Source organism: Protomyctophum bolini (assembly GCF_963924005.1).
Source record: "Protomyctophum bolini genome assembly, chromosome: 21".
NCBI classification, from domain to species: domain Eukaryota; kingdom Metazoa; phylum Chordata; class Actinopteri; order Myctophiformes; family Myctophidae; genus Protomyctophum; species Protomyctophum bolini.
The window spans coordinates 17,067,687-17,079,151 of NC_137882.1; the positions used below are offsets into that span (position 1 = coordinate 17,067,687).

Sequence of the window (11,465 nt, forward strand, 5' to 3'; positions counted from 1 at the left end):
TAAATTATGTAGGAAAAGCAAGTCTGAAAAGGTGGGTTTTGAGCTTTTGAACGTTTCGAAAGTGGGGGCAGCTGTGATGTGAGTTGGGAGTGAGTTCCACAGTGAATCTTCCATGTGTAGAAAGTTGCAACTCCCATTATTGTTGGCCTTTGGTCTCGACATTGACTGGCCTCTCACCTGTTTATAAATCACTCATAGTCTGTATTTGTTTATGACCCGGCGAAGATGTAACAAGACATCGAAACATTGTCATTTTAACTATACAGCCTCCGACGAGAGAAATTGAGCTTGTTGTGCAGAAAGTTGGTCTTTTCGATGCCTGTAGCCTGGCTCACCATCTCACCGAGTATGTAAAACTCCTTACCGAGCACCACAGATAAAACCAAAGGAATGATTAAAAAAGCACCAAAGATGCCTCGCAACGCATTTTCTGAAATTTCAGAAAGCCCTGGTTATCGTTTTTTCCAACGCAAATCAGTGTGACAGTGACATCCTGCCATTTTCTATCCAACTATTTCTGCAATATATTAATATAGTTGCGTTATCCCTTCTTCCCCGATGAGCCACTGTCTTGTGGTAAGAACAATAACAATGTTCTAACCACATAAATACTTTCCCTAGTGAAATCCTTGTTAACCATGTATGCACAGCACCAATATAAATGAATGACAGTACAGAGATTGTCCAGTCACATTTTATATACAGTATTACAACTGTCTATAAAAATATAGATTTTTTGAAAATTAGACATTAGACAAACTAGGCTTAGTTGATATTACCATTTCAAATCACATGAAAATGTATTCTATGATAGAAAACATTGTTTTAAAAATAACATTACATGTTTTACAGTACGTTATGAGGCGTTACAGCAGAATTTGACGTGGGACAACCAGGGTTAAATACTGTAAAAGTGTAATACAACAAATAGAAAGATATGAAAAGTGCACAATATAACATCATACATGAAAGTATTGTTGAACAACATAAAAGCACATACTGGCAGGTTGTGTAACTGAGATAAATCATGAAATGAAGATACCACAGTATAACTTGGTCAAGAAGCACTTGTGTTTGTCTTTAAGAGGGTAACAGTAAGTGCTTTAAGTCGTGTAACAGGAAGAGTGAGTACTAAAGAAGACCGGGCACCTTGATGTAAAATTGTCAATTTTTTTGTGCTAAATAGTAGATGATTGATTAGAACACAATTACCGTAAACATTTGATAAGGCCTAACATTCCTACAAATTGTTCCAAAAACCTGTACACCCATGACCATCCATTTGGGGGCATAAACAAGAAGTAGAAGGCTAAATCCAAGTCTGATAATGATGCACTTGTGCATGTTCAAATCATGTACACTTTACATTACTTAAGACCATTTTACATTTTGGACAAAATGATGTGCCCACTCTTACTTAGTGCCTACTCTTCTTGTGTCCGTTAAGAGACTGTAAATGGAACCATTCACTCCTGAGGCTGCGTTTCATCCCAGGATATGGAGAGCACCTGACAGCTGAGATCCCATAGCTTCTGGGCCACGTCGTCGTCTTTGCCAGCATTTGAGCAGGTGGCCGGGGCACAGTCGCTGTGGGCAGAGAGATAGGCATTTCAAAGATGTATGCATTTGTTTTGCTTTTCACCCCTTTTTCTCCCCAATTTAGCCAATAGACCCTTTGCTAAATCCCACCACAAAAGCGTTGTCCAATGCCAATCCAAATAGTTTAGCAGCCGTTGCTAAGCTGGGCAAGCTTCCGTCACCTCATAGCTGTCAATGTTATTTTACAACACCTTAACCCACCCAGGTGAAGGCAATAATACTAATCGCTGTAGTCTTGCCCGCATTACATGAAAACTTGTGTCGGACGTTAAAGTTGATTGAGTTGGATACCATTTCTCCCTATTAAAATAATGTCATGTACATTTTTCCAGTGCATAGCCTACCGCCAGCCCGTAGGATTCCCTCCCCCAAACACGGGACAATTGTGTTTGTGTTAACACTTGACAAGGTCAGATGCACCACGGTGGATTCGAACCCACAAACATAAAATAACTTGTCTTTTAGTTCTACTGGATCTCTTGTCCACTAGTCCCTCCCTAACATTTTAGTTTTCTTTAGTTTTGTTTTTGAAAAGAAAATATATTTAGTCTTAGTTTTTGTCATCATAGCTTAGTTTTTATTTAGTCAATCAAAAAAGGTAGTCGACAAACATTTTTCTGCATGGTTTGCTGTCATTCTCCTGTGGTATTAGAAAAATAATCTTTTACCTATGATGTTGTAAACGAATTATGTATTGGACATAATGATTACCTGTAATATCCACCGCTCTCTGTCTCCAGTGCTGGCTCCACAGCACAATATATGTTGGTCTGGGCTCCCTGGACAGGGGTCTTAGTGAAGGGACTGACCATCCTCATCATGAGCTGCTGGGGCCCGTTCAGGTGACGCCACAGTTCAGTCTGAACCACTCCAGGGTGGAGAGAGTACACCGTCACACCGGTACCTGACGGAGAGAGATGAAATGTATGCACAATACAAATGAGTGCATACAGGGAAACATACTGTACTTCTTTACCATGACTGGTGCACTGTTGAGACGTTTAACTTGTGTCTACTTTAACACATAATGAAAAATGCAGGTTCAAAACATCATGTAAAGGAACCAATACATTTTAAAGTGCATGATCCAGTGATACTGCCCACACTGTTTCACGCTTTTTACAGAACAGTCTTTGATGCTACATCTTAACATCGGTAGCTAGCTTTATTATTGTATTTTTGACGACTTCTTACTCTTCATCCTTTGTTTGTGTAGCACTTTGTAATTATCGTAAGGTTTTGTTTTGTATGCGAAGAAAGCACCTTTATTGTAACCGTTTGTAAAACAGTTGTATTATCATAACGGAGGATTTGAACCTTTTTGACTTTGGAGGGAGGATAACGACACAGACCTTGCAGTCTCTTGGCCAGAGAGCGGGTAAACAGGATGTTTGCTAGCTTGCTCTGGCTGTAGGCGGCCTTCTTGTCGTATGCCTTCTCACTGTTGATGTCGTCCAGCTTGATGGTCCCCCAGGTGTGAGCCATGGACGACACGTTGATGATCCTGGACGGAGCAGACCGCTTAATCAAGTCCATCAGCAGATGGGTCAACAGGAAGTGACCTATAAAATTAGATACGTGAAACAAAGGAGGAAAAATGTCACCAGTCTGTCTCAAAAGACTACTGTCAGTCAGGCTAGTCTTGCGTGGTCAGACTGTTGCAACTTGTGTCCCACAATATTCAAATGATAAAGAGGATGTGAAACCTCCTTCTTTACAGTCGTGCAAATTTATCCTTATATATTAAAATCATCATAGCAGATCGTTGCTGTCCGGAAGAAACCACCATCTCCATTTTTGAGGTTTTAGATGTTTTCTTTTTTGCATAAATCAATGCTATTGAACACACATTTGTCTGTGTGTTGGTTAATAATACATATTGAACCAATGGAAAGTATTAAAACGTGCTTTGGCGAAAACTCCTAACTCTGCTTTTCTTTATTTTCACCCAGTGTCAATTATCTAATGTAATCCTGGGCGCTACACTTCCTCTGCCAACCTGGGGTGTAGTCTTTTCAGCAGACAGGGGAGAGTTTCCCCGGGAAAACTATCTTCCACTACATGGTTTTACTTACCCATGTGATTTACCCCAATCTGCATTTCAAAGCCATCTGCTGTCTTCCCATATGGACAAACCATTACCCCAGCATTGTTGATGAGGATGTTGAGTTTGGTCTCTTCTACACAAAAGAACATTTAGAAATCAAGTTATAAAATTGTGGCTGACAACAGTCAAAACTCTATGAGGTTTTCTCTGCCATAAGGGGACAGCATCATTGTACAGTAACATTCAAGCATGGAACATAAACTGGTATGTGTATTATGTTCTGTATCTGCGGTTGATACAAGAGGATAAACTGACCCACAAATTCCACAATCAATGAGGATCTATCAGCAGATTGTTCTTGTACATTCCTTACCCTTGTTGATGGCTTCTGCGAACTCCCTTATTGACTTTGTGTCCGACAAGTCAAGTTTCATGGTGACAACATTTTGGTTTCCAGAGCCGTCGATGACTTCTTTCAGGGCCGCCTGTGCCCTCTCCATGTCTCTACAAGCCATGATGATCCTGGCACCTTTATTATATTATATAATAATACAAATGTAAATTAGATCGCACTCAATTCTGCATTTTAATTCAATTAATTTCAATGCATCGACAATAAGGGCCTTTCTCGGCCCCACCCTTCTCCCATTGTTTATATTGGGTTTAGTTTCCAAGATGGCCGCAGCACCAGGAGGGGGTGGGGTGGAGGTGAGCGGGTGGGGTCGACATACATGTGCCCTTACCTGAGTCCTGGTTGCAAAGGTCTTGTGACAAAGTGGTTAAGTCACCATTTTGTTCTTATTTAACATGCTTAAAATGTTTGGTGCAACATCACACCAATGGTTCTGTAGTGTAAGTAACATCAATGCACTGACAATCACAAGCTGGTTTGTATTAACTAAGTGTTACCTTTTTTTGTTACAAATGTAACAATATTTCTCCACGTGGTTATTTTTGAAGGGTATTTTGGGTAGAGCGTTCTTGTATTCGGCTGAAGTCATGTTAAATCTGCATATTGTATTTATTTTTATTTGGTCGACTTTAAAACTGCACAGATAATCTATAAAGCAAGACATAAAATGCTTCCTGGTCATTTTCAAAATAGGTTTAGGGATAGGGATTGTAGGTATGATCGAGCTGAGAGGTGAACTTAACTTTAAACAACCAAGGGTCGGCACTACTTTAAAGAGCTGTTCGTGGGGTGAAGCTGTGAAATGGCTTGTACGAGATTTTAAAACAAAGTGTAAATCTAATTCAATTCTGGCTCCCCCAGAGTTAGTGTCGAAGTGTCCTTGAGCAAGACACTGAACCCCTAATTGCTCCCGATGTGCTGGTTGGTGCCTTGTATGGTTTCCGCTGCCATCGGTGTATGAATATGTGTGTGAATGGGTGAATGTAATGCACAATCTCTGTAAAGCGCCTTTGAGAACATTTACCATTTAACGATTAGGGATCCAAGTATGAACTTTATGCTTTTGCTGTAAGTTTTTTTTTTTTTGTTTGTTTTGTTGTTTTGTTTGTTCTTTTTTCTTGTGGTTTTTTCTTGTGTTTTTTTATGTTTCGTCCAAATGTTGATTGTTTTGTAGACCCAGTACATGTTCTACGTTCTTATGTAATGAGGATAGGCATACATAAGCTATACGCTTCTGCCTATTCCTTTTCGATCATGCTTAAAAAAAAAAAAATTGAAATTGAAATTGTCTAACTGAATAGATCGTAATAAACCATTCATAATGGTAATGGTACGTATATGCATGCAGAACTGAAGTCAGAATGCTCATTCATTCCCATTTAATTTAAGCAGTGAGGCCCCAACTAATTACAGTGTATCTTCGGTTATGTTTCAAATAAATATCCACCTTTAGGTACTATAAATGGTATAGCCTGCCTACTATTGCCATCTTCCTATTCTACAGGTAAAAAATAATAATTCACTTTCCCCAAATTACACACCACCAGTGTTTTCTTATACAGTATACTAAAGAATATACTTCCGTGTTTATTTAGGTGCTAGAAGTGTAACTTGAGGCCGGCGGTTTCACCATGAGTGAATGATAGAATGGGCCTACAATGGTAGCATGACACATAACTGGTAGCTAGTCATGTGCCCTGACAAGAAATACCACATTGGGCCTTGTCATCATGATTGGAGACTCACGTCAGCATTCCATGCTGTATTGATGTGGTAACAAAGCAGAGAGAACAGGCAAATGTTTATCAAAATAACAATTCTTCTAACATTCTCTAATTTTGTATATTTGTTGTAAATTAAGTAATGCAGATGTTTAACAATCATAATTTAGCTCTTGAGAGAGTAAACTGAAACAAAATGGACCCTTTCATTTTATGCTCAGTTAAAAGTTAAAGCTCTAGTCTATAAGGGCCCAAACCAACTCTCCATCATTTAGCTGGGGACCACCTGGAATGCCTACAGGACCACTGGTGGTCCCCGGACCAGTACTGGTTGAGAACCACTGTCGGTTGCTTATTTCTCTCACAAAATGTAGCAACAGTGAAACCAACCTCTCTTTGCCAGATCCAGTGCTGTCTCTTTGCCAATGCCTGAGTTGGCCCCTGTGATGAGCACCGTCTTGTCATCCAGTCTTGCATCAGATGACCAGGGTGTCCGGAAGAGTTTTCTAAACAGACATCAGTTAAACTTGAGCAACAGGCGTGCCAATTGTGACAATATCTAAATTATAAGTATGCTTCTTATAGCCATTTGATACATGCATAGATCCTTAGTCATCATTAAGTTTAAATTCAATTAGAGTTCGTTTTAGGCTAATCTAACAAAAAACTACTAAAGCAGGCGTTGCCCGTGTTAACGCAACAATAAAAACGTCACCTCCTATATCCCAACTATCTGTTTTTAGTGTTTTATAACATAAATATGGGTAATATCTCACCTTAGCCCCGGCATCTCAGCTATAGAATATCAGGAAACTAAACAAGACCTTCTCAAATGTCAGTCTCGCTGCTGTCTGGAGGAAAGACTAAATAGCCTATCATGCATACCAGAATTATTCATGAAGCGTCAACATTGAGCCATTCATGGATTACGTTATTGTGGTCTAAACTCTTCTGCTTCATTGGCTATACTTTACTCAATCCCCTTTACCTTAAAGACGCTTCAGCCAATCACCATGCACTGAGCCAGCGTTGCCATGTCTGCTCATTATAAGCTTATTACATGTTTTTCCTGTATAGTGAAATACAGACCAATTATTTGTTTACAAACATTGGGACTGGGCGCACGGGTGACTGTTTCATGGAGTTCCCAACAGATCTCCAAACCTGTTGTTCTGGAGAGCGCTGGTTTCAGTCCATTCAACCTCCTCCCTCTTGTGTGTAAGTGGGCAGCCAACAATTGCAAATGATTACTTTTGTTTTCTCCACTTTTCACAGTCAAGTTTGCACTCTTCACTCACAGGCAGACAGAAAAATACAGAGATCTCCATGTGGGACACAGACAGATAGTTAAAACGGGTGCTATATTATTAGGTTCCCAAGTTGCATCGCTATCAAGTATACGTACAGGTCTAGTTTATACTTCAAAGCGCAACAGCATTGCGCACAGAGAACAGCTGATATACAAGCTCACATCACATCACGGATGTTGTGATCGTAGAGCGACACCATCGCGGAACGAAGCATAAATTATACTTGATGGGTTGCAGGTGCGTGCAGCCATGGACGGTGGACCGTACAAACAGGGCAGGTTCTGCTGCCGTGATCATGCACCTCCCGTTCTGAGGTCGACTGATTTGAGTTGCTATTATTGTTCAAACACAACAGAAACCAAGGATTATATATTTCAAGGGCGAGAGATCACAATACTAATCCTAATCATTCTTCCTCCACACTGGGAGAAAAACAGCATCTGAAAGTTTGATGGGGCATTTTTTACAGGTGAGTGCAGTTAGAACTTTTCCATTGCATTTTATGAGAGGCAGGGTTCTAGTGCTGACGATATTCGTGCGCATGCTGTTGCTTATCAGTGTGGTTTGTTTAGGGCAGGTTTAGGGCTTGCTTGCATCCTTATTTTTTCACGTCAAGGGCCCCCTAATTAACGAATTAATTCATTAAATTAATGTGTTGTCTGTCCACAGAACCCATAGAGTTGGGCAGATCCCCATCTGAAAACTTAAGATTTGTGTTGTTAAAATATTCGAAATATTTCAACAGAACTACAACTACACTTTGGAAACGATGAGCCTTAAAAAACGCAACCCACAACTCCAATATTATTTACAAGCAACTTTACAGAAAAACAACCCCAGACATGGCAACCTCGCGTCACCCTTTTCCAACTGCAACCCTTTTCCAATACATCCGGTCTAGAGCCCGCCTACGGCGTGATTGGCATTCAAAACCTACGACTAGTAAACACGCTCGAGCACAGACCGTATCCGCTCTAGACCGGATCAGCAATCTACAAAATGAATTGATCCGGTTCCAAATGCAGGCGACGCCGGTGGCCGGGCGCGAAGTCATGCAGTGCAGTTTAGTATTTTTGTTCAAATTCTACTACTACTAGTGCTGCTGCTGCTACTGCTATCTGCTACTACTAGTGCTGCTGCCATATATATCTATGGCTGCTGCTGCTGCTGCTACTACTGGTACTACTACTACTACTACTACTACTACTACCCTACTACTCGCTAGCCACGCCCATTAAGAAAATATGTTCTGGCGATTCAGAAGTGAAACTAAATGAAAATTCACATTGAGTGTCAGGCTTACTACTAGTAGTAGTACTACTAGTACTACTACTACTAAATAAAGTTTATTTAGCAAACCCTTTGATAGTAGGCATAGGCATACCCTTTTCAGTGACAATATAGTTTATACTTTGCTTCTACTTTTCTACGGCCACGAGAGGGCGTCATTGTAATATCTTTTCTATGCGTCTCTCTGAGTTGTGTTGTGCGGAAACTGAACACTGGAAAATAGCTGATATACAACATGTTGCAGCGAGACACGTAGATCTGGGATTTGTTTCCATTGTGGTCCTATGATTTCAATTCATAAACAGCATAAAAATAACACCAAAATACAGCATCATCATTCAACAACACAAAGTAGAAAAAGGAGCATTGAATGTCGTCTACTTTCTATGGGAGAAGTGAGTTTACCTCCTCTTGTGGTCTCTTAAAAGATGGCATTTCAGGTATGTTTTGGAGGTAGCCAGTGATCCATAGTTTTGTCCATATTTATGTTTGGTTCAATAACGTTTGTCTGTGTAAAGAGACAGAAAGAAATGTAGAACTGTGAGTCAAAACACTGCAACTCTGACAAATTCCTTCCATCAGATGTATTGAATCAATGGGTGTTTCACTTCCCTGTGCCATATCCATTTGCTTGTCTGTGAAACAAATTATCAGTAAACTAATTAACCATGGCCTTTATGTGACATACAGACCATTGATTATGACCATGGTAAAACAAACACATTTTATAACCAAATTATAAGGAAGTATCACCCCTGGCATGACAATTTACAATGTAGGCATTTTTCAGACTCTTAATCAGAGCGAGTTACAGTAAGTTACAGTAAGCACGGTAAACACAAGTTAATACCGTACTGTCCGTACATCAAATGCATAGAGACTGTGTAGTGCAACTATACATGTATTGTTATTGTTACTGCACTGTACTTTGATTCTTTTGAGGAAACTTCGAGAAATTATCATGTGGTGTTGTGGGTGTTATGTGGACTTTGTTGACATTAAGGAAGTATTTAGACAGGTACATGGGTATCTTGGTGGTGTATAGAATCTTGTGGACCAGACCCTTTGCAAGATACTCTGTTATCAACCCTAAGCCATTCCAGCCTATCAAAGTGGGCAGGAAGAAGTGTCTCCTAAACCAGTGGTTCTCAAATGTTGTCGTGTCATGGACCCCAAATTTGATATATATTTGGCCGCGGACCTCCATCTGCATATCTGCATATCAATAGATACAAATATTCTGCCTGACAGCAACACACTTTTCTAGGTCACTTCCTGTTGACCCATCTGCTGAAGGACATCATTAAGCGGTCAGCTCCAGCCAGGATTGTGTGTGTCATCCATGGCTCACAGCTGGGGGACCATCAAACTTGACGACAACAACAGTGAGAACTGAGAAGGCATACTGTATACGACAAGAAGGCCGCCTACTGCCAGAGCAAGCTAGAAAAATCCTGTTTACCCGCTCTCTGGGCAAGAGACTGCAAGGTTTGTGTTATCCCCCCTCCAAAGTAAATTGTTAAAGGGTTAAAGATGGGTTACAACAATGTCAAAGTGCTTTGCATACATACAGTATGGATTAAAGTTATCAGTTGCCACTCGCCATGACTGAATATAGCGAAAATAGCCGATCTAGGAAAACTATCATAATGACAGACATATTTAAAGGCTTGACAGTGAAATAGTCATAGTAAAGGAGTATGCTTACAGTACCTGTATGCACTCATTGTACTGTATACATTACATCCCTCTCTCTGTCAGGTACTGGTGCGACAGTGTACTCTCCACCCCGGAGTGGTTCAACGTCAGACTGAACTGTGGTGTCACCTGAACGGACTCCACTAGTTCATCATGAGGATGGTCAGTCCCTTCACGAAGACCCCTGTCCAAGGGGCCCAGACCAACATCTACTGTGCTGTGGAGCCAGCACTGGAGACAGAGAGCGGTGGATACTACAGGTAATCCTTATGTCCAATCAGGGCTCGACGCATAGCATTTTTCCAAGTAGCACGTGTGCTACTAAGTCTAGTAGCACACACATTATTTTAGGAGCACGATGAAAAGTTATCAAATTACTATTATTATTTTTGAGGGGTGCTAGCCCCTCCTATATACAGCTTTAGTCCCCACACGTCTCAATATTTGCCACTGACAATGAACGGAGAAATTGGGCAACAGGCATTCTGATTGGCCAGTATGAGATGATTCATGATGTATAATGATAAGAGTGCCCCTCACTTCACACAGGTGTGATTTTTCTTTAATAAAGTGATACAGTATGAGGTAGGGGCGGGCAATATGGCAAAATATTATATCACAATATATTTTCAGAAATGATCACAATATTGATATTCATCTGGTTTGTTTTATATAATGTATAATCAATTTGGTTTTATACTGATAGACTATTAGTTTTGTATGCAGAATTGCAGATAGATAGATAGATAATCAATTCATTTTATGAATGGATGGACAGACTATCCGTTTTTATCTTGCTGTTCTGTCATGTGGGTGTGACATTTAGTGCAGAAGCTCCTCGATGGTGAATTAGTATTGTAACATTCTCCTTGGCTTTGACTGCTTCAGTTCAGACAGAACATCGGACATATAGGCTACACCTCGGCGTGGTGGGGGGATCTTTGCCTTTTTTCCGTTGCTCGTTATGCAGGCCACTGACTAGCTCTGGTCCATAGCTCTAGTCTAGTCTAATGCGTTGCATTTAGAGCTATGGACCTGAGCTAGCCACTGACTAATATATCCAGCCAGGTCGGTCATTCGTATTGCACTGCGCACACGCTTTTGTAAGAGAGGTGCTAAGCAAGGGTTGTTTTGGTATATCAATCAATCCGTCCACTCCATGTGCGTGTGCACGTGCACTCTTTCAAACTCGTGAAACAGCATGCACGGCTGCACGCTGTTTCACCCACGTTTGGTTAAAAGTTATATCAAGTGATGTTTTAACATTACAAACTTTCTAAATAACTTTAGTATTCAACGTGTCGGGTCCTAGCAACTCCTTCTGTCTTCTGTGCTACCATGCTATCCTGCTGCGTTGGCTCCTCTGCTGACAGGGAAGAGAACTGAGC

At 40.6% G+C, this 11,465-nt stretch overlaps 1 protein-coding gene across 1 annotated transcript; it reads right to left on the reverse strand.

The window, feature by feature from the left end:
• Nucleotides 1-680: 680 nt before the first annotated feature.
• Nucleotides 681-6,648, reverse strand: rdh12l (retinol dehydrogenase 12, like). The gene is made up of 7 exons (XM_080793668.1): nucleotides 6,556-6,648; nucleotides 6,170-6,285; nucleotides 4,020-4,175; nucleotides 3,675-3,779; nucleotides 2,952-3,161; nucleotides 2,311-2,503; nucleotides 681-1,587 (listed from the first exon to the last, which is right to left on the reverse strand). Exons 1-7 carry the CDS (start codon nucleotides 6,567-6,569, stop codon nucleotides 1,467-1,469), a joined length of 915 nt encoding a protein of 304 aa, XP_080649794.1. The 5' UTR covers nucleotides 6,570-6,648; the 3' UTR covers nucleotides 681-1,466.
• Between the last annotated feature and the right edge of the window lie 4,817 nt (nucleotides 6,649-11,465).